Source organism: Mustela putorius, unplaced genomic scaffold (assembly GCF_011764305.1).
Source record: "Mustela putorius furo isolate JIRA1106 unplaced genomic scaffold, ASM1176430v1.1 tig00000228_pilon_pilon_pilon, whole genome shotgun sequence".
NCBI lineage: Eukaryota > Metazoa > Chordata > Mammalia > Carnivora > Mustelidae > Mustela > Mustela putorius.
This window is the reverse complement of record NW_025421322.1, coordinates 11,481,109-11,508,560: the sequence shown is the minus strand read 5'-3', so window position 1 is coordinate 11,508,560 and position 27,452 is coordinate 11,481,109. Positions and strand designations below refer to the sequence as shown.

Genomic DNA, 27,452 nt, shown 5'->3' with positions numbered 1-27,452 from the left:
GTGAAAAGAGAGCATCAGCTTTGATCCTAAGGTTTCAAGGTGAAGAGTAGTTTTGCCATCAGCAGAGATAGAAATAGATAGGCTTAGAGGAAATTCAGATCTACTCGTCCTCATGGAATTGCTTGGATTAAAAATTACAGAGACAGAACTCCCAACATGTATCATCAACAGGCTGGCTAATTTTTGCAAATACGTACCTTATCCTTAAGTTGTGTGATTTGGGAGCTATCTAGGAAAGTGTCTCCCATAATTTTTTAACTTTTTTTTTTTTAATTAAAAAAAATTTTTTTTAACTTTCATGGAAGGCTAGGTCTACCTTGAAATGGATTTCTATTCAGGTTGCTTTAGACCACCTGGTTGAGGGGGATGTGTTAAGGGATCTGAGTCTGTGAATCTTTGGTGCATTTTTTATTCCACACTATCTGTGCACAAGAGGAGGTTAGAGTGTAGATGGCTCCAGGCAGTTATTCCAAGTTCTAAGCCTAGCATTATACAGCCTATGTATGGATAATAGGCTGGCTATATCATGCATTGCTCAACCCTAGGATGTTGATGAGTCAAAGGGGTGGCTATTAATAACTATTCAGGGACACTGGTATAAATTGGGACTGTCCAGGCAAACTGGTATTGGTAGTCCCCTCCAGATTACTGCAGAGTGTCTTTGGAGATCTGTCCAGGCAAGGGTTCACAGACCCATCCTTGGCTAAGTTTACCCATTTTCTTAGAAAGGAGAGCAGTGACTGTAAATCAGCCTTGAAAAGTGACTTTACAAGTACGAATGAATGGGTTTGCTCTGGTTATCCTTACTGTAAGTGAACACAATCAATGTGGGCAGTTTACTGACCTAGAGGAAATCACAACTTTTCCAGTACAAGCAGGAAGGGCTTATTAACAAGACTCCTGTGACTCAAAGTGAAAGTGGAAAATTATTTAATTCTCAGTATGACTTTGGATGGCTGTGGTTCTTTCATACAAATGACTTGCTCCCCCCCACCCCTGTACTCTGTATATATATTCCATTGTTTGTATTCTATTCAGAGGCAAGGAGGCAGAATTAAATTGGAAAAGCTCTCACAGACTTGGAAATTGAAATCCTACTCACTTTCTTAAGAGATTCTTGTTCTATTGTAGAGAAGAAAATTATACCTCAAGCAACAGTAGCTTGACAAAAATTCCTAGAAATGAAACTTGCTCATCTGTTTTCTAAACATTGGAGTAATATTTCAGTTGCAAAACAACATCCTTCTTCTGAAGGAAGACTTGCTCTTGGAAGTGTCTAGGTTTGGCTTCTTGGTGCCCATAGTGTGGAGCTTAAAAATCAGACAGGCTTGTGAAAACCAATTCACTAGCCGTTTTAAACATATTATGAAAAATACATACATGAATGGACAGTAAAAGCCTCCATAGTCTCTGATTCTGTTAGGTGATATTTCTCATATTTTTTCCTCATTTATTGATAAACTCATTTACATCATTTACATGAAAATGCTTTATTCCTTTGTTCCTTTGTTATAAATATTCCATGTAGAAAACTTGGCACATAGACCTTAAAAGCCAAAGGCAAAAATAAAAAAACACTCAAAGATAACAAGGGTTAACATTTTGGCTTCTATTCCCAACCATTTGTTTCTATATGTATTTAGGTCTTTCTCCCCATACAAATGTATCATTGTTCTGTTTTGTGACTTGCTTTAACTTACTGGATTATGAACATTTTGTTAATGTCATTAAATATGGCTGCACGTATCCTACTGAATGGATATATCCTAATATATTTAATTACCCATTATGATTTGTTTTTAGTTTTCCACTAATATAAGCAGTCATATGAAGAATATCCTCATACAGTCCCTCTCACATACACACATGTAGTTTTATACAATTGCCTGATTTATTTGCATAATAAACAAAGCTTTAAACAAATTACATTTTCCAGCTTTTCTGAGATAGGTTGACACATAACCATATTACATATTTTGTAAACTTTGGATATGTATGTTGTTAAGTGGCTTTCTAGAAAGTTGTAGCAGGTCGCATCTTAACTAGTAGACCTTTTCCCTTGCATCTTAATAACAATGGGTGCTACTGACAAAAATGTACGAAAATGCATTTTCTGTTTAATATGCTTTTCTTTGGTAGGTTCATTTATTTTTCTCACGAATATTGGCATGGTACAGTATTTACCAGAATTGCTGGCTTTTCCCCCCTCTATTCACAAAACTGTCTCATTCTTATTGATTAAAAAAAAAAAACTTTAAATGAAAAATCACAAGAACTCTATGTTCAAGATGATAAATGGAGAGATCAGTGAATTATCACAAAGTGGACACACACTGGCAATCACTAGTATAGGTCAAGAGGACTGTTAGCCTCCCAAGGACACTCGTGTTCTCCCTTTCCAGTTACTCCCCTCTCTCCTCCTCCAACAAAACTACCATCTTGAGTTGTAACCAAAACAAATATAAAAGAATATTCATGGGGCACCTGGGTGGCTCAGTGGGTTAAGCCTCTGCCTTTAGCACTGGTCATGATCTCAGGGTCCTAAGATCGAGCCCCGCATTGGGCTCTCTACTCAGCAGGGAGCCTGCTTCCCCTTCTCTCTCTCTGTCTGCCTCTCTGCCTACTCTCTCTCTGTCGAATAAATAAATCTTAAAAAAAAAAAAAGAGTATTCATGATGACATTGCCCATATCAACTATAAATTGGAAATAACCCAAATGTCCAAATAATAGAACATTGGAAAAAGCATCATGAATTTAAAAAAGTGGAAATGAACTACCACAACCTATAGTAATGTAGATAAATCTCACAATGTAATGTTGAATGAAGGAAGCCATAAAAATATATATACTTTTACATACATTGTAAAAAGAATTAAAACTACTCTGTGGTGCTAAAAGTCAGGATTGTTGCTCTTACATACATTTATTGAACACCTACTATGTGCTGGCTTTTGTACTAGATACCTGGAGATACAATAATGAGAAGTCATAGTTAGTTTCTGCCCTTGGGTTGTTTGTGGTATACAGTAGTGATTCTCTGTCAGGCCTGATTTCTTCCTTGGGGGACATTGGGTAAAATTTGCAGACGTTTTTGGTTATTAAAGCTTGAGGGCTGCTACTCGTATCTAGTTGATAGAGGCTATAAATACTATTAAACATTGTACAGTGCACAGAACAGCCCCCTGCAAGCAAGAACTATCTGGCCCAAAATGTCGGTAATGACCCAAAATGTCTGCTCGAGTGAAGCAGACAGGTAATTAACTCAGTGTAGTGTGTGATAAAGGGGGCTATAATTCACTTCTATCCTGTGCCAGATCCTCTGTGAGAGATATATTTTCTCAGTTTTCAAAGAAGAGTGCAAAGTGGGTTGTGGGATTTTTATTCTATGAAGTTACCTAAGCTGGGTGATATACACTTTCTGAAGTGTATTTAGAAGCCCATGGGTGTTTTTAGAATTATTAGGATTAAGCATTATAGGTAGGAAAAGAAAAGCCCCATGTGAAGGCGTGGAGACACAGAAACAGTCATCCGTCATTAAGTCAAAAGCCGGGGTTAGTCCTGTTGCACTCCTTAACCAGAAACGGCGCTAGTCCCAGTGGCAGCCACCAAGGCACAACAGACCTTATGTGCTCAGTTGAGGCGGTTCAGCTTGCAGAAGCCACAAGTAGTCCAGCAAGGATTTCAAGTAAGGGAATGATAAAGTCAGCAACTACTTTCCTTTTGGTAGTATTAAAGAAGAGTTTAAGAGAGGTCAGCAGTGAAGGTGGCAAGAGGGATCAAGGGTTAAAAAAAAAAGAGGGGCGCCTGGGTGGCTCTGCCGTCAGCTCAGGTCATGATCCCAGAGTCCCAGAATCGAGCTCCACATCAGGCTCCCTGCTCAGCGGGGAGTCTGCTTCTCCTTCTCCCACTCCCCTTGCTCATGCTCTCTCTCTCTCACTCTCTCAAATAAATAAATAAAAATCTTAAAAAAAAAAATGAAATGAGAAGAGCTTTTTCCTCATCAGACCTTCCCTGGCTGATCTGTCTAAAATGTGAACTTTCCTTATCCCACTAGTTCTTTCCTTCCTTTCTTCTTTCTCTCCCTGCCTCCTTCCCTCTCTTCTTTCCTTAGCACTATGGGTAACTAATATCCTGTATATTTTTTCTTCTCTGTTTTATTCTTCTCTCCCACTAGAAGGTAAAATCCAAGAGGAAAGGGATTTGGGGCTGTCCTCTTTAGGCTGATATAGTGCAGAATAGTGTGACCCTCCGTGGGGCTCAACAAGTATTTGTTGAAGGAATAAATGGATGAATGAACATAGTCATAGTGGAAGCAGGGAAATGGAGAGAGCGAGTGAGGAAGAATCCATAGGACTTGGTCATTTGATGTTGGGTAAAGATGAAAGGAGAAATTGAGATTACGATTTGGCTTACTTAACGATTTTGGCTTGGGAGCTGTGGAGTGAAATTTATCCAGGTGGAGAATACAGGAGAAGTGGCATATGTGGTGGTGAGAAAGGCTATTATGGTGGAGAATGGTTGATTTGGGGACCTGCTGAGCTCAAGGTGGTATGAGATGTCCTAGGGAAGGTACCCAATGAGCAATTAGATGTAAGTGTTCAAAGATCTCAAGGGAGGTCTAATTTCAACCCTTGGCTAGAAGAAGAGGATATTAACTGAGGGGTTTGGGGAGTGCTGAGGATTCAAGCCTGAAGAATGTTGACATTTAAGAGCAGGCAAAGAACAGCCTATGGCAGAGTCATCAGGAAAATAGAAAATGAGAGACTGATATCCCAGAAGAAAGAAGCAGGAAGGTTTGAGAACTAGCAAGGGGTCAATGTCAGAGTTGGACTGTTTAAACAATAGAACTGCTGATCTGAATGGGAGTAATTCATTGTTTCTGTTGGAGCACTATCCTGATAGCTGTGGTTGGAGGGAGCATGTGGAGTCTTAGGTAAGCAGACACCATGATTGTAGATAGTCATCGTCTTTTCCTTCATTGCTGCACTGGTTGAAAAGTTTCTAATGCTAGCAAGAAGGCTCTTGGATTAGGAGATCAGCGTGTGCGTGTGTGTGTGTGTGTGTTTAGTGTGTCGTTGTAGTGTGTGTGTGTGTGTGTGTGTATGTGTGAGAGAGAAATGGAAGAAGACTGGATTGGAAAAGAGCCAGATGAGGTGGAGCAAGAGAGGGGGACACTTGAGGAAACAAGGTCACTGAAGAGACAGACGAACATAAAGTCCAAAGCCCAAGTGGGAAAACCAGCCTTGAACAGAATGCTTATTGAATCAGCAACCTGTGAAGTATCATCTGGCTCCCATCAGTCAAGGCTTCATTTTATTCATTTACCAGGAGGAGGGTCAGAAAGAAGCTGAAGTGATGGAAAAAGAACCAGCTCATTTTTTATAAGAAAATAATACATAGTTTTGTTGCCAGAGGCAGTGTATTTTCAAAAATCATTTGTAAACATTACAGAAATGAGCTCAGAATCCAGAGAATTTGCTACTTTTGTTTTTAGTTCTTTCTGCCATATTTTATGATTCTGCTTCATTTGGGCAGTTTGTAAAAATGTGTTCTAGGCTAAGAGAATGTTGACATGTTTTTGAAATGACATAGGCTTAAAAACTAGTAATTTTGAACATATGAGAAAACTCGTAGTTAAATATAAGCATCCCTTAATTTGTAAACTCCAAGACCAGTGTTTAGGTGTTTTTAAAGAATTGCTACATGTTAAATTCAAGTGCTGTTAGAAACACCTGCCATTTCTGAATCATGAAGTTTAATGATGCATTTGGGAAAAGGTCTCCGTATTTAAAATTAACAAATGTTTAAAATATTTTTAATCAAATCTGAACAACTGTGAACTGTGAGAGGGAGGTATATAATTACTATGAGAACTATAAAGTCTGTATGAGATGTGTTCAAAGATCTATACAGATGCAGACCGCTAACAAATATGATGTTATGGTATTTGTATTGGTGGGATTATATGAGAAATAAAAAAAATAGGAATGTCTTTACTTAGAAGATGCTTATGGATGGACTGAAGACCCAATTGGGTTGCAGGTGAAACTTATGAGAATCAGACCATGGATATGTTGGCTAATTGAATTTAAATTAAAAATATAGCAATAGGCATTCTTAAAAAAAAAAAAAAGAAAGAAAAACAGATAATAGTGTTTTAAAACTATTACCCAAAGTACTGCTAAAGCACAAGAGAAAATTAGGGTAGGTGTATTACAGATTCATAAAAGGGGTCAGAGAAGGGACATGCTAGCAGTTAGGTGAGAACAGTAATTGAAAGATTATGGAAATTGTGTAACTTAGCTTTATTTTCTCCTGTCTTCACCCCACCTGGATGGCTAGATAGCAAAGGGTTAGGAGACATTTGGTGTTTAACACCTGTGAAAACACTAAGGGATACCCCTTGTGCCCCGAGTCTCTGATATGGTAGATATGAGATGCTGCCCAAGAACTTATCATTTTCAACAAGTGCCAAGCAAATGTTGAGGGGCTGGGTCAGAAACTCCACTTTGGGGGCGCCTGGGTGGTTCAGTGGGTTAAAGCCTCTGCTTTTGGCTCAGGTCATGATTCCAGGGTCCTGGGATCGAGCCCCGCATCGGGCTCTCTGCTCAGCAGGGAGCCTGCTTCCTCCTCTCTCCTCTCTCTCTGCCTGCCTCTCTGCCTACTTGTGATCTCTGTCTGTCAAATAAATAAGTTAATTAATTAATTAAAAAAAAAAGAAAAACTCCACTCTGAGAATTGCTACAGTGTAATAATTATGTTTCTCCACCTGTCGCTGATTACCAAATAGGGCACTTTGTATTTAGTAAAAGTCAAGTTTTAGTACCACCTAAGCATATGAGGATATTTTGAGGAAGTATGTGGCCTTCCCGTATCCCTCATTAATCATCAGTGTGATCAGTAATCCTGTATCTGTCTGGGTGCCCTGCTGACTTGATCACAACAGAATAGAAAACACTGGAGGCTTCCAGTAATCCCGAGTCCCCCCTCCCCAACTCCCATCTTTGCCTTCTCTACTTTCTCATGACTTGCTCTTCTTTGAGATTGCCATTACTTTGTGTATCCTGGCGCGTTTCCTATTTCATATTCTAATTTCCAATTGTGTCTGGTATCTTAGAGTCTAATTCACTTTTGTTTTGACTTTGTTGATAAAGATTCTGACTGAAATATGGCTTCCACATGAATTGAAACTTTGTAAACCATGATCTGGGGCCATGTTTTGACAGGAAGAGCAGGAGAGTGTTTATGGGCAGGAGACAAGGGATCATAGTGACTACACAGACTGAGAGGATCCTTCAGCTTTCTCTGTCCACAGCTGGCTCCTGGGCTAGACACCAGTCAGGTGTCCTGATGTACTCTGATGTTGGGTGAAGCTCATATTCTCTGAGTACTGGTGCCCTTATATGTAAAAAGTAAGGGAGGCTGTGAGGTCATTGCTCTAATATTCTATGATTCTACAACCGCCTCCAAAAATGACTGCTTTTTGCTGGTCCAGACCAGCTCCTCTCCTCAAATTCCTGGTGGGAATGGCTCTTCAAATGCTCTCTCAACAACCCTGTGATGTAGATAGTCAAATTTATCACTGAAAAAACAAGCTCAGAGAGCCTCAGAAACCTACCCAAGGGCACATAAGCAGACCTAAGAATGAGGTCTAGGATTTTCTCTGATGCTAACACCTGTGTTTCTTTTTTTGTTTGTTTTGTTTTAACCCATTTTTATTGAGCTATAATTGACATATAGCACTATAGATGTTTAAGTGTATAGCATATTTATACTTACATATTTTATGAGACAGTTACCACAGTACATTTTGTTATATCCATCATCTCACTTAAATACAAAGAATAAAAGAAATGAGATGTGGTGAAATCTTTGGTATTTACTCTCTTAACACCTTTCAAATACACCAAGAAACAGTCCTGATGATAGTTCATCTTGTTGGAACTTCCATCCCTAGTACTCACTTATCCTACAACTGGAGGTTTCTATGTTTGCCACCTTCTTTCCATTCCCCCCCTCACCCTACCTTCAGCCTCGGGATCGCAAAACTGATTTTTTTCCCCCCTGAGTTTTTTTCTTTCTTTTCCTTCTCTCTCTCTCTCCTCTCTTCTTAGATGCCACATATAAGTGAGATCATGCAATATTTGCCTTTCTGTGTCTGATTTATTTCACTTAGTTAGGTTTCTTTAACCATACCATGCTGCTTCTTGTGGAAAATAAAGTAACCAAACATATTATTAAACTTCAGAATTTCTTTTTCGAATGGGGTGGGGGGTAGGTCCTCACTTTAATTTGACACTTTTTGAGAAGGCATTCTCTTAAGCTGGTTTCTTTCCCAAAGAAAGCTGGTTTCTTTCCCTTGTTGTCTCAGGTATCTGTACGCTGGGAGAACTTGGGGAGTTTGGAGGAAACTTTACCCTGGCCAGTGTACAGGTGCCCCTGGTGATGAGACTCAGGAATTAGAAGGATAGAAGGAAGTAGAAGGAAAGTAAGAGGATAGTAGAAGATCCTTCTGCTCAAAAGGATCTTGGGCTCTCAAATCAAGGGTTTGAGAAGGATCTTGGGCTGTCAAGTCAAGCTGATCCTGGAAGTGAAGGGAAGCCAGCCGGATTTTAAAGCAGGTAAATGACATGACTATCTTGAGCCTTTGAAAGATGACAGTGGTCTTCCTGTGGCTGGAGCAGAACCATCTTCATTCTGCCCATTGTGACTTGTAGCCCCAGTGTGATTAAGCCATCAACGGTTTAAGAAGTAAGCCACATAAGAGATTCCACCAACAACTGTGGTAGAGGTTATTCCCCTCACCCCAGGGATGTTTGACACGCTGGTCCATGGCAGCCAAGCCAAAGCCTCTGTTGCCAACCACTCTGTCTAAATGATAGTACATAACCTTCTGGAGAAAACTAATGGTCCATACTTTCTATTTATTCTGGAAGCTAAATTCTATCAAATAGATATCCTGAGAGCTGGAATAACTATTTTCTTCTTTGTGGCAAACATGGTTTTATAATTTTAAATATTTGTAAAGGAAGATTTTTTATTTTTAATCAGAATCCTAATGGTTGAAAAGGAAGAAGTCTGCTCTGCTATTTAATTAACAAAATCTTAGTTCTCAAGCTTACATTTAATTTTCTTGTGGGCTTCATAATTTTTTTTGTCATTTTTTTAATATAATTTTTTATTTTTTATAAACATATATTTTTATCCCCAGGGGTACAGGTCTGTGAATCACCAGGTTTACACACTTCACAGCACTCACCAAAACGCATACCCTCCCCAATGTCCATAATACCACCCCCTTCTCCCAAACCCCCTCCCCCCAACAACCCTCAGTTTGTTTAGTGAGATTAAGAGTCACTTATGGTTTGTCTCCCCCCCAATCCCATCTTCTTTCATTTATTCTTCTCGTACCCACTTAAGCCCCCATGTTGCATCACCACTTCCTCATATCAGGGAGATCATATGATAGTTGTCTTTCTCTGCTTGACTTATTTCACTAAGCATGATACGCTCTAGTTCCATCCATGCAGCCATAATTTTTTGAATGAGCCTCTTATTTCTGTCTAGACCCAAGTTTGACAGTATCCTTTTTTTTTAGACTTTTTATTTTATTTTTTTAAAATTTATTTTCAGCATAACAGTATTCATTATTTTTTCACCACACCCAGTGCTCCATGCAATCTGTGGCCTCTATAATACCCACCACCTGGTACCCCAACCTCCCACCCGCCTGCCACTTCAAACCTTTCAGATTGTTTTTCAGAGTCCATAGTCTCCTTGTTTTAATGGCAGATGCTATCTTGTGCTGTTTTCCTTTGTGCAAATAAGTCTTCTATTTTGCACTTTCTGTATAAAGTACATTTGCGTCCATCCTTTCATTTGCTCCTGGTAATCTTAGGACTGAAGCAGAGTTAACCCCATTTACAGAGCAGGTAACAAGTTCTGAGAAGTCCACTGATAAGCCTGAGTGTTTGCTGCCCATACATAGCATGGCTGAAAATACCTACTTTTGTCATCAGGCTGGGTAAGCAGACCTAACAAAGCCATCTTCACAAACAGAGTTGGCAGGTATTTCAGACCATGATGCTAGGCATAAATGGTATGCAGGTTTTAGCCAAAAGGCATAGTTTGATAAAGTTATTCTCTCTTCTTTCTCTCTAACCAACCCTTCACAGATAAGTCAATGTCACATGTAATCAAGAAACTAAAAGCTTATTAAAACAGCAAAGAATTTTGACCTATTGGCAACTCATAAGGAGTCCTCTTTCTTGATTTATCAGTATGGTATGAGAAACATGAAACTAAATATGTTCCCACATTGAGGTAACTCATTTCCACATCCTCTTACTCCTTTGGTATTTGTCATCTCTGCACTGTCAGATGATGTAAATAAAACATCACTATGCCCCCCTAAGCTTAAAAGCTACCATTTGGGATTTTAGAAATGAAATATTTTTCTTTTTTTCTTTCTCTTGCAATACGCCCCATGGCTTTGAATCATTTCCATAGCCTAGGGGTTAGCAAACCATGACCTATGGGCAAAAATCCAGTGCCACCTTTTTTGTGGGGCTCTTCTAAGAATAGCTGTTAGGCATTTAAGTGGTTGGGGAAAATATCAAAAGAGGAGTGATCTTTCGTAGTACACAAAAGTGATACTTCAAATTTCAGTGCTCATAAATAAAGTTTTATTGGAAAGCAGCCACACTGAATCATCTACATATTTTAGATGTAGGTCTGTTTTTGCTCTACCAGAGTTGAGTAGTTTAGTCAGAGATGGCATGGCCCACAAGACCTAAAATACTCACTACCTGGCCCTTTAGAGGAAAAGTTTGCCAATTTGGGAGTGTGAAGGGATTAAGAGATTGTTCTTGTCTACCTTGCATGAGGGTTGAGTGGCGAGCAAGACCTATATTAGTTTCCATATATTCTCCTGTTTCGTTGGGTGGAGAGAGATGCATTTTCCAGTATTTAGAGAAATTCAGCAAAGTCCCAGGTCTGAAGTTTATTAAGCTGCTCTGGTTCTACCTTCATATGAAAGGTTGACAAATTTCAAAAAAAAAGGGAAAAGCACAAAGAGTAACCAAGATGAGCAATCTGCTGCTTGGTAGGAAAATAAAATTTGATAGGAGACATTCATTTGCTTTATGATTTTTTTTAAACTGTTATCACATTCCTTCCCTGTTTTATTTTGAGGTAATTGGCCTCCCCTGATCTGCTTTAAGTGGGTAAAGAAGTCCCTTTAAACACCTAGTTTTGTATTCAAGGCAAATGTGTCTATGTTTTAATTTCAGTTATCTTGAGAATGGCTTCAAATATGCATTACTTGAATATACGAAAAATGGAGCCAACATTTTTATAGTTCCTCATTGTTTGACCACATGATTTTATACACAAACCTCAGTGTTTCTTCAGATTTGTGTGTGTGTGTGTGTGTGTGGGTGGGCAAGATATAGTTGTGGTTTTTTTTTTCCCCCCCTTGGCAAGATACAATTCTTAAGCATTCAGATATTTCAGTGCATCTACTAACATATTTCACAAATTTGAGTTTGGGATATTTTTAAAAAATGAACTGTTGCAACACTGTAAAATGAGCTGGGAGAAAAGTATTTTTGATAGTACATGTATCTTCCAAAGTTGAAATAAAGGACACTTTGACATATAAGATAGGACTCTTATAGCTACTTGAAAAACAATATGCAAATTTATGGCTGGATTCCATTCATCATATCTAATTGCAACTTGATTAAAATTACAACCAAGGTGAGAATTTTACTGCCCTTGTGGTCACTACCCTAATGGCTATGATAGGCCACCCTAGTGTACTTCCAAAATTGAACAGTTTCATTGTACTTAAAAAGGGGCACTGCGCTTTTCAAGCAATATCCGTTGAATATTTTGTGATACCCAGTATAATAATATTTTGGGTGGGCTTATTTAGCTTTAGGGAGCAATACAGTTTTTATGTGGTACTTTTCACCTATACTTTTTGTTCTCATCTTAAATTTGGTACTCCAAACAATCATCTGATATGGTTAGGTCTAGTATTTTACCCCTCCTCTCTGCTGCTGAAGGGAGTAGGGCACAGAGAGGATGTAATTTCCCCTGCGAAGGTCAAAGTTACATTTGGAGCTCTGTTTTGCTAAGTCCTGGTTCCTAATGTTTGAAGTACATGACTTTCTATGTAGGTAACTGATGAATAATTCCATTTCTTTAGGTGCATGACCTACACAAGGCTAAAGCCATTATATTGACTACAGGTGTTGGTGTTTGGGTAATATCTTTCATTTGAGTAGTGTACCTACATAAAAATTTATTATGATTATATACACATATGTACCTACATATCCACTACCATGGAGTATTGTATCTTGTTTGTGCTTCCTTTCATCCACCATCTTGGACTGTCCTAGTTGGTAAATGTCTACACTCATGATAGCTCACATTCTTTGATCACTAATTACACAGTAGAAACTATGTTGAAATCCTTGCCTTTGTCAACTCTTCTGAATTCTCTCAACAACTCTGAGATAGGAACTCATGTTACCTCTTCTTATAGATGATGATACTGAGGCAGAGAGTTTTGCTGACTTGCCCACAGTCGTATAATAGTAAATGAGCCAAGATTCTGACCCCAGATCTGCTAACCACTGTGCTATTTGAAAGGCCACTATATTCTCAACAAAGTTCTTATTTTCTGCCTTTGGCTCCTATTCTGCTCTTGACATAGTTGAATTTCACTCTCTGCTAATTCTCCTAACTAATAAGGACAATCTTGACTTAACCCCATTCCAGTAGGTTTTACACAGATTTCTACCCTGTGTCTTCTTTTAACTTAGTAGTGCTGGTTTTCTATGTCATCCAAAAATTGTTCAGTTGTAAGTATGAAACATTGAGTCCTGAAACCTCTGAAGGTGTCCTTTATTATTATTATTTTTTGGTTGAAACATAATGGAGCTTCTAAAGAGCTATGTCTAACTTGGACCATACTACAAAAAATATAATTTTAAATTTTAGGTCATAGTTTTTAACAGTCCCTAGTCTAATGGGATTATTGCCATAGTATATATTGGAAATACATGATTTGGTAACATAAAGCTTAAAAACTTTAGTTAGGAATACATAAGCCATGCAAGTTTTGAGAAGGAATGTTAAACAGCAGTATTTGAAGTTGTTAGAGAAGCCTAAAAATATTTAAACAATTAAAAACTCCCATATTAAGTTACACAGTTTAGTACTTCCCATGTGAAAAACTATTAACATTCTAATTTTGAATGTCTTTTGGAATAACCTGTCCTGTGAATATCTATTAAAGCTTTAGCATACACTGAGCAGAGATGCTCTAGGGTTTTCCAGGGGCTGGCTTAATGCTCTTTAATACTTACAACTCCAGTCCAGAGGCCAAATACTCCTAGTGGGCGTCAGTGTCTGTTACATTCTGAATGGAATGCTGAATGGAGATACCCACTAAAGGGCAGATGGACAGTAAGCAGTCAGATTTTCATGGTGTGCTAAGGTTGCTTATACCCACCCAACAGCCCTGATTATGAAGAATAAATAGAAGAGGATGTATCTGTATGTGTCTGAGGTCCTCTCTACCTCACTGATTGTTTCCCTTTCTCCAGTATTTAATCGCAATATAGATTATTATCACAATTGAGCTTAACAAAGGCTGGTTTTTCTCTGCTTTTAATTTAAGGTTTAATTCTTTTGTTTCTATTAGTGGCCATTCTGAGCTATTCAGTTAACAGATGGTTCTTGTCACCTAGATTTTGGTGGGAAGATAAAACTCTCTTGGTGTGCCAAATCCTGGAGAGGGCAGAGGCACCAAAGGAGAAGTGGGTAACAGGATCTTTGGCTTCTCTTTGTTTTTCATCTCTTCCACACAGTTTGTCAGTTGTATTGATGGATTGTAACTCCCTTTCCCGTGACATTTACCACGTAGTGTTGAGCCTCTTGGTGGTTTTTCTTACCCCACTCTCTTCTTTCAGGAAACTTAATTTCCTGAAAGTATGCACTCCCCCGATTACTCTGTATATACAAAAGAGTAACCACATTACTATCTCATTACCTCCCTGTGTACTTTTGCTTCTAGTAGACGAAGATCCTGAGGTGTAGGAACCTTGCTTTTTCATCTGTGCCTCTTAGCTCCCCAGCATGATGCTTGGCCTCCTGGCACATCTATCTGTTGAAATCAGGGAACAAACCAGGTACCATCTTAGTCATGTTTCTCTCCTGCTCAAGAATCTATGAAGAGGGGTGTCTGGGTGGCTCAGTGGGTTAAAGCCTCTTTTGCTCAGGTCATGATGCATGGGTCCTGGGATCGAGCCTTGAATCGGACTCTGCTCAGCGAGGAGCCTGCTTCCCTCTCTCTCTCTCTCTGCCTGCCTCTCTGCCTACTTGTGATCTCTGTCTGTCAATCAAATAAATAAACTCTTTAAAAAAAATCTATGAAGGGGGCACCTGGGTGGCTCAGGTCGTAATCCCAGGTTCCTGGGATCGAGCCCCACGTAGGGCTCTCTGCTCAGCGGGGAGCCTGCTTCTCCCCTCCCCCACCATCTCTCTGCCTATTTTTGATCTCTGTCAAATAAATAAATATTTAAAAAAAAAAAGAATCTATGAAGACTTCTCACTTCAAGCCCTAAGCTTGAACCAATCTTCATTTTTATTAATTATTACTTAAATACTTGAAATCATACAAATTTATAATTTAACTTCCTTGTTTGAAATGAAGTAAAATAAGAAGTGGAATTACCTATCTACAGCAGTCTACACCTAAGTAGCCATTCCCGATTCTAATCTCCTGCTCACAGAAGCCCCTTTTCGTTGGGTCCATCATGTGCCCTGTGAGTTTTCTCTGTTGGGGAATTCTGGCCGGCACGACTCTTCCCGCTGTCTCTCTCAAACCTGCTCACTGATGTTCCAACTTCCGTAACATATATTCCCAGCCATGCTTCGGTACTTATGTTCTCAATTATGATTGTTTTCAGGTGTTGCGTTATTTGTTCTTCCAGTAAGATTTATAATCCCTTCCAGCAACCATGGCTTTTCTTTCTGTATTAAAGATATTTACAGGGCATGTGCAAGCAATCTCCTACTAGGCATCCAGATGAGTTTTTAAATATAAAGGAATTGAGTTTTTAAATGGCACTTATGTTAGTTCACTTGGTAAGCATGAAAACTCCTCCAAGTGTTTGGCACTATGTTAGAAATAAAGAATTTACAGACTGAAAGAAAAAAAAAAAACCTGTAATGGCAGAAGAGAAATGGGTCTGTTTTTTCTGTCTCTAATGTACACAGCACATGCCTTTAGTATCTACCACGCTGTGCAATGCTGTGTGAGTGCCTCATGGCCCCCTCCCCATAGCTTTCGCTCCTCTAGCCCAGGGAGTGGGGATTATAATTTTAGGTTTTCAGGGTATGGTACAATACCTGGCACATGCTCCATTTTCAGAGAATGTTTAGAATGAACTATTGAACTGAACATTCAGTATAATTTGAAGAATGCTATAATGGAACCTGTATGGATACCATGGAAGGACAGGAGAAGGTTACCTACCCTATTTTGTTTCTTGGCCACAGTAAGTTCACTTTGCCAAATGACAGCCTCATCAGATTGCATTTGGACACAGTTTCACTTGGACAGTAATTTTACTTAAACCGACATTGGCAGTGTTCGCTTGGATTACATTTTCGAGGAGGCGCCGTAATTTAGAAGCATGTAAGTTGGCTGAACCAGGGTCTTATTTCTGAATAAGGCCTTAAAGGACAGATTTTTACAGAGACCCATGTTTAGCAAACTTTGGTATTCTTGTTTTCTTAAGCCGTATAGAGTTTTCTGAAGTTCATCAGTCTACTGAATCATCCTGTTGGTGTTTTAAAACTCACTTATTGGTAAGATTAGCAGAAAGATTTTCCCAGACTGTTAATAGAATGTCTAATTCTGGAAAGCAGGTGTGATGTACCATTCAGGTAAATAAGAGTATATCTATATCTTCACCTGCTTTGAATTTTTATTTATAATGAGAATGTTTCACTTTTCTATAAAGGAATTAATCAAGCTGATGTGAATCTCACTTATTTAAGGATAACAAGTTGAAGAAGTTTCTGAGCATGGGTACAGGCTAGAGGGGAAAGCCCAGAACTGTGAGGCCATACAGAGTGATTTTCTCCAAAACAGAAAAGTTAGTTCTAGAAGTAGCTGAACAGGACAGGGGGTTGTGCACGGGGCTGGAGCTGGTGAGGAAAGGTTTCTAGGAAGCCTGTCAAGGGACAGATTGTCAGGGTAGGTGGCTTATGCTGTTGTTTTAAAAAGCTTTCAGTTCAAAGGTGTTGGTGATTAGATGAGTTGTGTCCGTTTAGACTGCTGAGTGTGTGGGCCGTCTGCACTGGTTTTGTTTGTGGTCGAGTCACTGAGACCACGAAGGTCAGTGGATGATGTTAAAACTTGGTGCCAATCAAAGCTTTTGTTTAAATGCTTTTTTGAACAAGTAATATTTAGGGATTTTCCCCCTAATGACTTGAATGAAGGAAAAGCACCCTGGAACATATAGAAACGAAGAATACTGGACCAGAGATGGTCAAAGAGTTGTGTGTTTCGAAGGCTAAGATAGGTTCAGCATTATAAGGGGTATAATGTGATGCACATAATTTTTCAGAATTTCTAATTCTGAAGAAATTGGGGATAGAATATTATTCCTTGATTCATTCTTACCAGTTGGAATCAAAAGATTTTATTTCAGAACATTCATATAGCATTATTTTCTGTAAATTTAAGCCAGTCACAGTGTTCATGGAAATAACTTCTGTTTTACTTTTTTGTAATTGTAATACATGTATTAAGATTCATAAAATATTCATTCTGAAATGGTAATTTTTAACCTATTTCAAAATTCCACCACCTTTCTCAAATTAATTTCTCAAAGCTCCTACACACACACACACACACACACACCCCCACGTGCGCATGCACACGCAAGCACATTTTTCTTGTACCACACTCTCTATATCTTGCAACTTGCCTTTTTCACTTAATGGTGGATCTTAGAGCTTATTCTCAGTCATTGCTCATAATACCTCATGCTTTTTCATGGCTGAAGTAGTCTACAATTTAAATGTGTTGGATATTTATTCTACTTAAATTTGAGGACAAATAATCAAGTTTTCTTTAAGCAGGATTTATGCCTGAAGAAGTCCTAAGAGACTTTACAGATAGGCATTTCAGAAATTCCACATTCTCTGAACTTGTATTAGGGGCATAGAATGAAATGAGGAAGGTGAGTTACAATTAACAGTTCAAAATTAGTGGAGAACCTTGTAACATTATTTCCAAATGCTCATTGCTGCAACTTTTAGGCCAAAGAGCTTATTGGTATAATCCGTGTTTTAAAGTAAATGCAGACTTTGTAGATAAGAGCTGATTTATGAAGTGTATAGTCCTCTTTCCTTAATGTAAATGCTTTGTTCTCTTCACCCCTCAGTTCTGTTTTATCTTCGGAATGTTTATCGTTTCTTGGAAAATAATTCAGCCGATAGGAAGGGCTGCTTGCTTTTTAAAAAAGCAAGAAAACTAACAATTTGTGGACTGAAGTCCTGGGTTTTGACCATGGTTAAGAAGCTACTGGCCAGCTGTAGACCACCGTCTCATTAAAATACAGGCTACAGCATTTAAGATTACAAATGCACATTTTACGGGGTGATAAACTCTTCTTCTTTATCCATCATCCTCCAGAAAAGAGCAGTAGTGTAATTGGACTACAGACTTTCACCCACACATAGTTGGTTTTCCAACTGTAAATTTGGTAACATCTTACAGATTGAGTTAGCTGCTTCACGGCGGTCATTTAATCCATGAAGACCTGTTAAACCCCAAATTGAGAGGTGAAGAGTTGCCATTTTTTTTTTAATAGGTCCAGAGCCTTGTCATTATTTAAAATGCAATCTATTTCAACCAATTTTTTTGTCTTTAAATTCTACTTTTTGACTTTATTTTCTTGATTTTCAAATTATTCAGTGCTTTCCTGTTTCAGTTATATTTTCTATCGCATTATCTCTTTGCTTACAGGAACTGTCCATTTTAAAGTTTTTTCTGAATCCTTAAGGGACCAGATCCAGTAGTGGCATTTGGGAGCTTAAGTGAACAAACATGATGCCATGGAGTTTTGATAGAGCTTTATGTATTGTTAATTGCCATCCATTAAGTCTGTTCTAAGTAATACTATAGTGTTATAGTACTATAATCTGTCGAAAATCTGAGCTTTTAATGAATCCTCCAAGCTGCTTTTCTTTCCTCTCCTTGACGAGTCAGGTATATTTATTTTTACATGTGCAAGCCAATTATCTCTGGTCCAGATGTCCCAGGCCTACCAGGGAATCTGACCTAGGATACTTAGCCTATAAAGTAGTTCTTCTTTTTACACTTTGTTGTAATGTGTGTGGGTTAGTGGGAAAACACGTGTTTCTAATCTATTGTTTCTATGTGCAGAGCATCTATTATAAGCCAGTTGATTTGCATATGCTATTACAAATCTTTGCAACAGCCTCATAAAGTCAGTGATGTCCCTGTTCTATACAGAGGGAAATAGACAATCAGAGGCCTGTTGTCCTGAGTCACAGAGCTGCTAAGAGCAGAGCTGGGATTCAAACCCAGACCTAGCAGACTTAAAAACAAAACTTCTTTTTCTTTTTCTTTTTTTAAAGATTCTATTTATTTATGACAGAAAGTGAGCGAAGGAACACAAGCAGGGGGAACTGGAGAGGGAGAAGCAGGCTACCTGCTGAGTAGGGAGCCAGATGTGGGGCTCCAATGCGGGGCACCGATGTGGGGCTGGAGCCTAGCGTCCTGGAATCATGACCTGAGCCAAAGGCAGATGCTTAATGACTGAGCCACCCAGGTGCCCCCTAAAAAGCACTTCTTATTCACAATCTGTAACTAGTAAAATTCTGTTAGTGTGTTACAGAGAAAAGATTACAGAGTTAAAAGGCAATCAATTTGGGGGCCTCTCAGAACCAGCTCAGCCACTATTAGCTATGTGACTTCTCTTAATCTCAGGTTCCTTTTTTTGCAAAATAGGATTACTACTGCCCACTTTGTAGGATTATTATAAAGACTAAAGGGAAATGTAAAGCCTTTGGCACCTTGTAGGTTTGCAAACTAGTGACCTACACTACCCTTCCAAGTTAAGGTACCTTCTGCTAGAAATAAATGCCAGCACTGACCAGCATTAAACAGAATTTTAATTTACTGTCCTGAAACAGAAGATACTGGTTAGAGTGTTCCCGTTGTTTTTCATTGTAGGTCTTTTGAAGAATAGAATAGATTTCAGTCCTAGCAGCAATGCAATTTGTAGTGGGTATGTTTTCTTTTTCTTTTCAGTCCTTTGTTTTAATCTCATTTGGAGTTGCAAAATTTTCTGAAGGGTCTTATGCTGTCTCCGGCCCTAGGCTGGAATGCTGTCTTAGCCCATTGATGTGGTGAGCTGTTGGAAGAGGTAGGAGTGATTTAGAATGCAAAGGCATTAGGAAACAAATGAGTTGAACACATATTTCTCTGACCACTAGAATTTCAATGGAGCTAACTGGTAAGTTTGTGCATGTTATTTGCAAAACAAGTGTTATTTGCAAAACAGTCAATTTCACTTGACTGAAATTTTCTTTTTCTCTTTAAAATTGTTTTTTAGGATGCAGAATAGAAAACTGTGATTCTTGCTTTAGCAAAGACTTTTGTACCAAGTGCAAAGTCGGCTTTTATTTGCATAGAGGCCGCTGCTTTGATGAATGTCCAGATGGTTTTGCACCATTAGATGAATCCATGGAATGTGTGGGTGAGTAGTTTTCATGTAACTTTCAGACTTTTAACACCTGATTCTTGAAAAAATAATGCATGCTGGATATATTCAACTCAAAAACAAATTGGTTCTCTTTTATTGTTAATTAGAACTGACTATTACTTAAGGTCTTTGCTGACTTGAATTTTTTAGGCATCAATACATGGGTAGTCTCCTGCTAAATCTTACTATAAAATTTGCTAGTTGTGTGTTAGCTACTTCAACTGTTGAAGTGCTGGTATGGTTTTATCATCTGTAACTCCTATATTTCTTACCTTAATAACTGTTAGAGAAGAACATTTTGTGTAAAAGAAAAATAATTTTCAAGTAGTACCATGTAGTCAGCTGTTCTGTCACTTTGGTTCTGTAGATTAATTATAGAGTTTCTTGTTTAGCCATTTAAAAAAACTGGAGAGAAATGTTTTGTGCAAAATGGATTTTGTTGATGATTGCATGTTGCAAAAGTACATTAAAACAATGTTACTTTTACTAAATTTAGATATCTAGAATGCATAACTTAATATACACCTACACCCTTCATGAATAATTCATGAATAATTAGTAGTACCCATTTTATAGGTTTTATACTTTTAGAGTGTTGGAAAAACACTGACATTTTTTACAGCTGATGAAAAGGTAAAGATCTGTAGTATCTACACTTTGGTGAATGCCTAATTGAATGACTCTAATCCTCAGGTGTAATGGCATTGTCCCCATACCCACTTGCACCCCCCACTCGCAAATTTTATTTGACATATTATACATCTGATATGATCTATAACAGAATTATGTATTATAAGTGAGACTTTCCATCCCCTTAAAATGGAGCCTTAAAAAGAATAGGAACTTCTTTTCTGCAGAAATACTGTTGAAAGAGTCTGTAATTATATCTTTGAAGGTTTGCAGAGAACACATTTAAATAACAGGTTTTTGAAGAAATGTGTACTTATGTTCCTGTTTATGTGTGGATTCATACATTCGTTCAGGTGACACACTATTAAAAAAGTCACTAGAACAGGATATTCAGAATACTATGCAGCCATCAAAAGAAATGAAATCTTGCCATTTGTGACAACAGGGATGGAACTAGAGTGTTGGGTTTGCTTTTGAGAGAGAAGACCCACACCCGTTACACATGTTAAGTGGAAACTCTTACAAAATCCTTAAATATAAAAAATTATAAATAGAGTCCTATGCACTTCCCTAAATAAAAATCCTAAACAGCTTTGAAAAATCTCAGAGTAACCATGATGCCTGCTGAGATCTGAAATATTAAAATACTGTGTGTGGACTCCAGGCCCGGGTCCTTAATCTGCTAGTTCGAAGGGGCATTTTAATGGTGAATTTGGTGAGGAGGTTTAACTTTATGTATTTTTATCCCTTTATCAGTCAGTCCAGGGATTTGGATGGTAGTGGACATTTCTAGTGTATGAGTTTACAAAAGGAGATGCTGAAAGCTTTTACATATAAACAAACATTTTTACATATCTGACTGTACCCGATTATAGTGAGATAGAGCACCAATTTAGGAAGTAAGAAATACATACTGTGGTTTTTAGATACCTGTTAAAAGAATTCAGATAACCAGAAAATGCAAAATAAAATCCCTGTCCTTTATTTGGGAACTACTGACTTCCCAAATAAAACTAACATGCTTACAAAACAAAACAAACAAAACAAAACAAAAAACTAACACACCTGAGAATTACTATGGGGTCATCCAGAATTAACATGTGATATTTTGTCTTCTGTCCTGGTTTGAAAAGAGGATCTTATGTAGATTTTAGCTGTTAACTCTTTTAAAGAGTATATATTTCTGTGTCTTTAGAATGGACTAATAGTCCTTCAAAAAATGAACTAAGATTCAAAGTAATAGTTTTTAAATTACTTATGTGGTAGTTGCTTCTTATAGGTGAAAATAACGCTATGGTTCAAAAAATTGAAACATCCAAAAAGGGGAGTACAGATCTTTGTGGACTGTACAACTGAATTTATCTGAAGGGGATTGTATAGAAACACAGCTATATAAATTTGATGACTGCGGAGCAAATGGATACCAAGTCGTTATCTGTGTTTTTTTTTTTTTTTCTCTATTAGAAGGATGTGAAGTTGGTCATTGGAGTGAATGGGGAACTTGTAGCAGAAATAATCGCACATGTGGATTTAAATGGGGTCTGGAAACCAGAACACGGCAAATTGTTAAAAAGCCAGCAAAGGATACGATACCATGTCCAACCATTGCCGAATCCAGGAGGTGCAAGATGGCCCTGAGGCATTGTCCGGGAGGTGAGTTCAGAGAATTCCTGTCCTGCGTGGGCTGTGTGCTTGCTGAGTTCTCCCCCCAGAGCAGCACAAAGGAAACTTGGTAATAACATTGGAGATGGGGGGGGGGGGAATTTCCCAATGTACTCACTTACAAGACAAGTGCTTGAATTGTGAAGAATATAAAGTATTTCATTTTCACAATGCCTCAAAATGATTTAGAAGAGTGCATGACAAATGAGCTTACTAAAGTGCGATTTCTAGGAGAGAGAGAGAGTGAGTGTGTGTGTGTGTTGCTGATGGACCATAAAAGCGGGAAAATCAGGCCTTTGCAGATGTCACTCTGAGGGAAGTGGCCAACTTTCAGCTGAGAAGAGTTTAGATTAGAAAGGTTTATGAAATCTGTAAAATCATCTGCGTTGTTACTAGTTGAAGATGACAACTTAAAATAAACTTGCCCAAACACTGGGAAGAATAAATGTTGTCTTAATGTTACCACAATTAGCCGGTTCCCTTTGTTTGGATAATAATTTGTAGAAAACAGCTACTGGTATGTGTGTGTTTATTCATGTCTTTGGAGTAATTGTGCTGATTTGCCGTAATTATTCTGTAATAACAGGATTCGGCCCATTTACAAATTAGGAGAAGCTTAGGTGCTGGAGGGAGCCCAGTCAGTACAGGGAAATGCAGTTTTTAGCATTGTTGCTGTGGTTCTGAGAACATAATCTCTTGTTCCCGTTTTCACACTAGCAGACACTACGTTGCCAGAGATGAAGTGGGGGTTTTTCTAGTGTGCAAAATAGGAAAGCAAAAAAGAAAGTGGTGTTTGGAAAATCGCGCTTGAAAATAATCAAAACATTTGTTTGCCTTCATTCTCGCTGTTGGTGCATTGCTTTCTAGCTCTGCGGCTGTCGCCCAGAAAGAGAATATATGTCTGGTTAAATGGGTTTTATATCCCTAGTATGCTTCCACCTAGGGATGTCTATGGCCCATGGAGGAGGACAAAACTTTGAAGACTCGAAGACTCCGGTCAGCTTTTGAGAACTATTAGATCCAGATTCAGAAGCTACTATTAGGAAGGCAGCTTTTCCTCTTGAATTAGTTTTGCTTTTCTTTGCTGGGTCTTTGAAACAAAGTTTTTTTGGGTCTGCTTTTCACTAACAAGGATGGTTTTGTTCAGTTAAACTGAGTATTTTTCAGTCAAAATAAAAGAAAATATTTTCTTACAAAACTAATAAGCCACTTCTTGGATAGCTGAGAGCATTTAACCTGCAACCTTGTGCCTAAAAACAAACCTGATGTATTCAGGTATTGGAAAGAAAGACTTTCTTTGTTGTATATTGTTTATGTAACTACCCCCCACCATTCCTCTTCCAGCAATGTGGTCCCCCAATTGTGGTTTACGTTAATAACAAAAATTAACCTGAAAATGCTCCTATAATGAACATGCTTGTGTGTAACAAGAACCAGCATGTTCCCCTCCTCTCCAAAATTATTTTGACCTAGCCCCAGTCTTGCTTGAAAACTTTGTAGATAACAGCAACAATGTTAACCTATAATGTTTATTGAATTTGTGTATGTGTGTGTGTGTGTGAGAGAGAGAGTGTGTGTGTGTGTGTATATATATATATATATTTTTTTTGCTTCTAACAACAGTATACTGTCTTCACAGAATATAACCTGACACTGTCAGCAGTTGAAATTATGTCAAAACAAATGTTTGTGTGTCATCTGCTAATAATCTTTTTGAAAAGTGAACCAGTAATGAACTCTGATTTAGTTCATATTTAGGTTGTAACAAATATTATTAGGAGAGCGAGAGCAGCTATCACTCTAATCCCTGTATCAACATCCTCAGTTGAAGAAATTGAATTTTTATATGACCTTTAAGTTTAGTAAGTTCAGAAAGTTGAATCAGAACTTGTTCTATGTTTTGTAAAAAGAAAACTAAAATAGAATTGTTGATAGAAATGAAAAGTTACTCTCCAATTAAAAAAAAAAAACAGCTTCTATTTACAAATGTAGGAAATTAAAAGTAAAAAAAAAATAATTTTGCAATTTGAGCACCAGTTGATAAAATTGGCATAACTTTCAGCGGAGTATCCCACCTTGCCTCAGGTGAGAGAGGGGAAATTTCCTTTCTTCCATAGGTCATGGTGATTAATGGAAGAATGGAGAAGAAAACCACTTTATCCCATTTTACATCTTGACTTGATTTCAGTGATCTGCTTTGACAAACCATGCAAAAATGTAGTCGTAATCAGGTTGGGAATACAGGCATTTTTCAGATCTTTTCAACATATGTATGGATTTCTCTCCTGTTGGAGCCAATCTTAACCTGATTGCACACAAATGCAGCCTTAACCTCCTTCACACTAAAGCGCTGGCACATTAAAGTCAGCTGCTTTTGATTATGGAAGGCATGAGTTAGAGGTCAGCGAAATGGAATAGTCACTAAGTGTTTAAGATATTACACTGAAATCTATTAAAAGTGAGACAACAAATGGCTACAAGGTAAAAACCAGTATAATATTTTAGCTTATTTTTTCTTAATTATTGCCTGCTTATCTGCTTTTCAAAAAAAAGAGTATACCTGGCAATACCTTAAGTCATGGACTGATTTATACTTGAAGTCACTCTGTTCCTTCCCAGACCTTTCTTCTGGATTAGTTACCTTTTCCTTTTATTTCTGATGACATACTTGTAGAGTTTTTGGGCTTTTCTGACACTCATTCTGGTGTGGAGATCACAAGATCTGGGTCTCTGCACCCCGTCAACTCATCAATTCTATGACCCTTGGGAAGTCACTTAACCTCTCTTGGCCTCTATTTCCTCATTTGTAAATTGAGGGTATGGGTGGGGAGTGGTGAATTTCTAAGATCCAGTCAACTCTAAAATCCAATGGATCTTCCACAAATTGCTGAAAGATACTGGCAAGCTCTGCGGTTGTCACAGAAGCCCAAGAGTGTTGTTCATGAGAGAAGAACTGAATGCTTTTCCAGTAGCTATACCGTGCATTTGCCAAGCCTTTGCTTCAGGCAGCTTTTCATCCCCATCCTGCCTCTTCTTAGGTAGTCAGCCCTTGTAGACGAATCAAGACTCCTTAAATCTGCCTGTGACCTGTGCTTTAAAGAAATTCATTCTGGAGGGACTAAATTTTCTGTTCCTATATAACCTGGAGCTTCAAAGGGGAGGGATTTCTAGTTTGGACCATGTCGTATATTAGATAATCTATTAATAGAAAAATATAAACATGCCATTATATTTAAATGACAAATGGAAGAACAAAAGCATTAGAGGTGAGACATGGAGTTTGTTCCCATGCAGGGGGAATTGTCATTTGGGTAACTGTAATCTTCAGGACTGGCCAACGTAACCTCAGCCTAGAATATTTTGTCCCAGGTATATGGCATTCTTTGTCGTATTTTAAGATCCCGTGACAACTAATTTTAATTTATCAGATACTATGGAGCACTGCTATGTAGCAATCACTGGTCTAGGCATAAGAGTACTCAGAGTCTTTACAGAACATTTTCTGCTGGGAATCATGGCAATAAAGAAGTGGGTGGGTGAATTCACAGTTTCATGTAGAGATGGAGACTGGTGACAAACATAAAGCAGGATAATCAAGTAAACGATTGAGATAGAAGTATATTATTTTATACAGGGTATTCAGGGAAATCAAGGGAGTCACATTTGATCAGAGATCTGAATGAAGGAGACCTTCTGCAGAGCTAAGAAAGGATTCGTTTTTTAAGCTCTTGACCCAGTGGTTGGTTGTGATTATCCCAAGTTACATTAGGGAGGAGGAAGGATCTGCAGTCTGGGAGGTTCTGACTGGTCCAAGGTGATACAGAGCAAGTTTCTAGTGGTAGGGCCAAGAGCAGAACTTGCTGCCTAGGAAACCCAAGTGTTACTTGTTCCTATAAAATAAAAGATAAAGCTAGAGTTGTCCATTAAAGAAGCCAACTTTAAACTGTTTCTCCCCGAAACTAGACACATCATCTTAATTTTTCTCTACAAATACTTTTAAAAAACATGGCGCCCTGTCATTACTACCCTCTTCTTAATATCTTCCAGCTTGAAATAGGAAAACATACACTGAAGGTCGTTTCATAAACACCAAAGTATTGAACCACTGGTTTGCTTTGATTCAGCTGTTCCTACAAAGATCTTCTTTAACTTTAGTGTTATTAGTCCTCATTTTGTTGTGGGGTGGGGTGGGAAGTGTGACTTCCAGATTATTCTTTCCATTATTAGTGTTTTGGAATCAGCCTCTGGGCTAGCACCTGAGACTACCTTGTGTTGAGTCATGCTCAGCACTCACCTCTGCCCCCTCACTTCCTGGCCTACGCAGCCCCCCTCTGGGGATCTGAGTCCCACCCTCACATTTCGAGCTCTGTGCCCAGCATGGCTTTTCTCTTTCTGACCCAGTCAAGCAGTCCGGCTGATAGTGTAATTTAGGTGATGCTTTGACATACACTCAGATAGCTTTCTGTCTTTCTTGCTTGTGGTTACGCCCACTCACCGTGCCACAGTTATTAGTAATACTATGATGCAATTCTTTAAGCCCTCATCAGATTTTCTCAGAACTGTGCTGAAATTTAAACATGGAATGTGCTACTATAAATTATTTCAGTTTGAAAATAACTCCTTTCTCTTATGAGGCGTTACTTGACCCTCATCTACCTTTCTTTTTTAAAGTGGCTTTTAATGTGATAGGAAACAAAAGAAGATATTATTTAGCAACTTAGAAACTTAATCTCTGCAAACATCTTTTTAAGAAGCAATATTAAAAGACCCTTCTAATCTTCGTTTTCTGTATATAAACTGACAGCAATATGGGGACTAGGTATTAGATAATAGAACTAAAGATGGTTGTGGATCGTGATGGATTGAACTGAGAGCAGGAAATAAAGCATATTTGCAGGAGGATAGGGTCAAGAAAATATGTTTTAGACATGTGTTCTTTATTTCTCTACATTTTGTTTACATTTGAGTTGCAATTTATGTGGTCTGTTTTATACATGCCAACCTTAAGAGTAGTTTGGAAGGGAATGGATAAGAGAAAAATCTCTTTTGAAACTTTCAGAGCTGTCAGGAATGTAGGCACTGGGATTATTCTATGAAGAAGAGAGAATCTAAAGAAGGAATTCTTGTGGCCTCTGTTATGCTAAATACCTTATTTGTGTTACTCATGTTAAGCAAATTGTACTATATTTTCCAGGTACTCTGGATACATGGCAGCTGATAGTAATGTTTATGGAGATCATAAACTGAGACAGTCATGCAGAAACAGCCCCATTTTAAATGTAGATGTATACCTATATAAAATTGACATTTAACAAAGATCCACCAGTCTCTAA

At 38.2% G+C, this 27,452-nt stretch overlaps 1 protein-coding gene across 1 annotated transcript in view; it reads left to right on the top strand.

Annotated features, from left to right (window-relative positions):
* RSPO2 (R-spondin 2) overlaps nt 1-27,452 on the top strand; it is a 155,356-nt gene that overhangs the window by 84,339 nt on the left and 43,565 nt on the right. The window contains exons 4-5 of the mRNA XM_045078051.1: nt 19,678-19,821; nt 21,922-22,110. Coding sequence (XP_044933986.1) covers nt 19,678-19,821; nt 21,922-22,110 — 333 coding nt within the window. The remainder of the gene's footprint in view (nt 1-19,677; nt 19,822-21,921; nt 22,111-27,452) is intronic.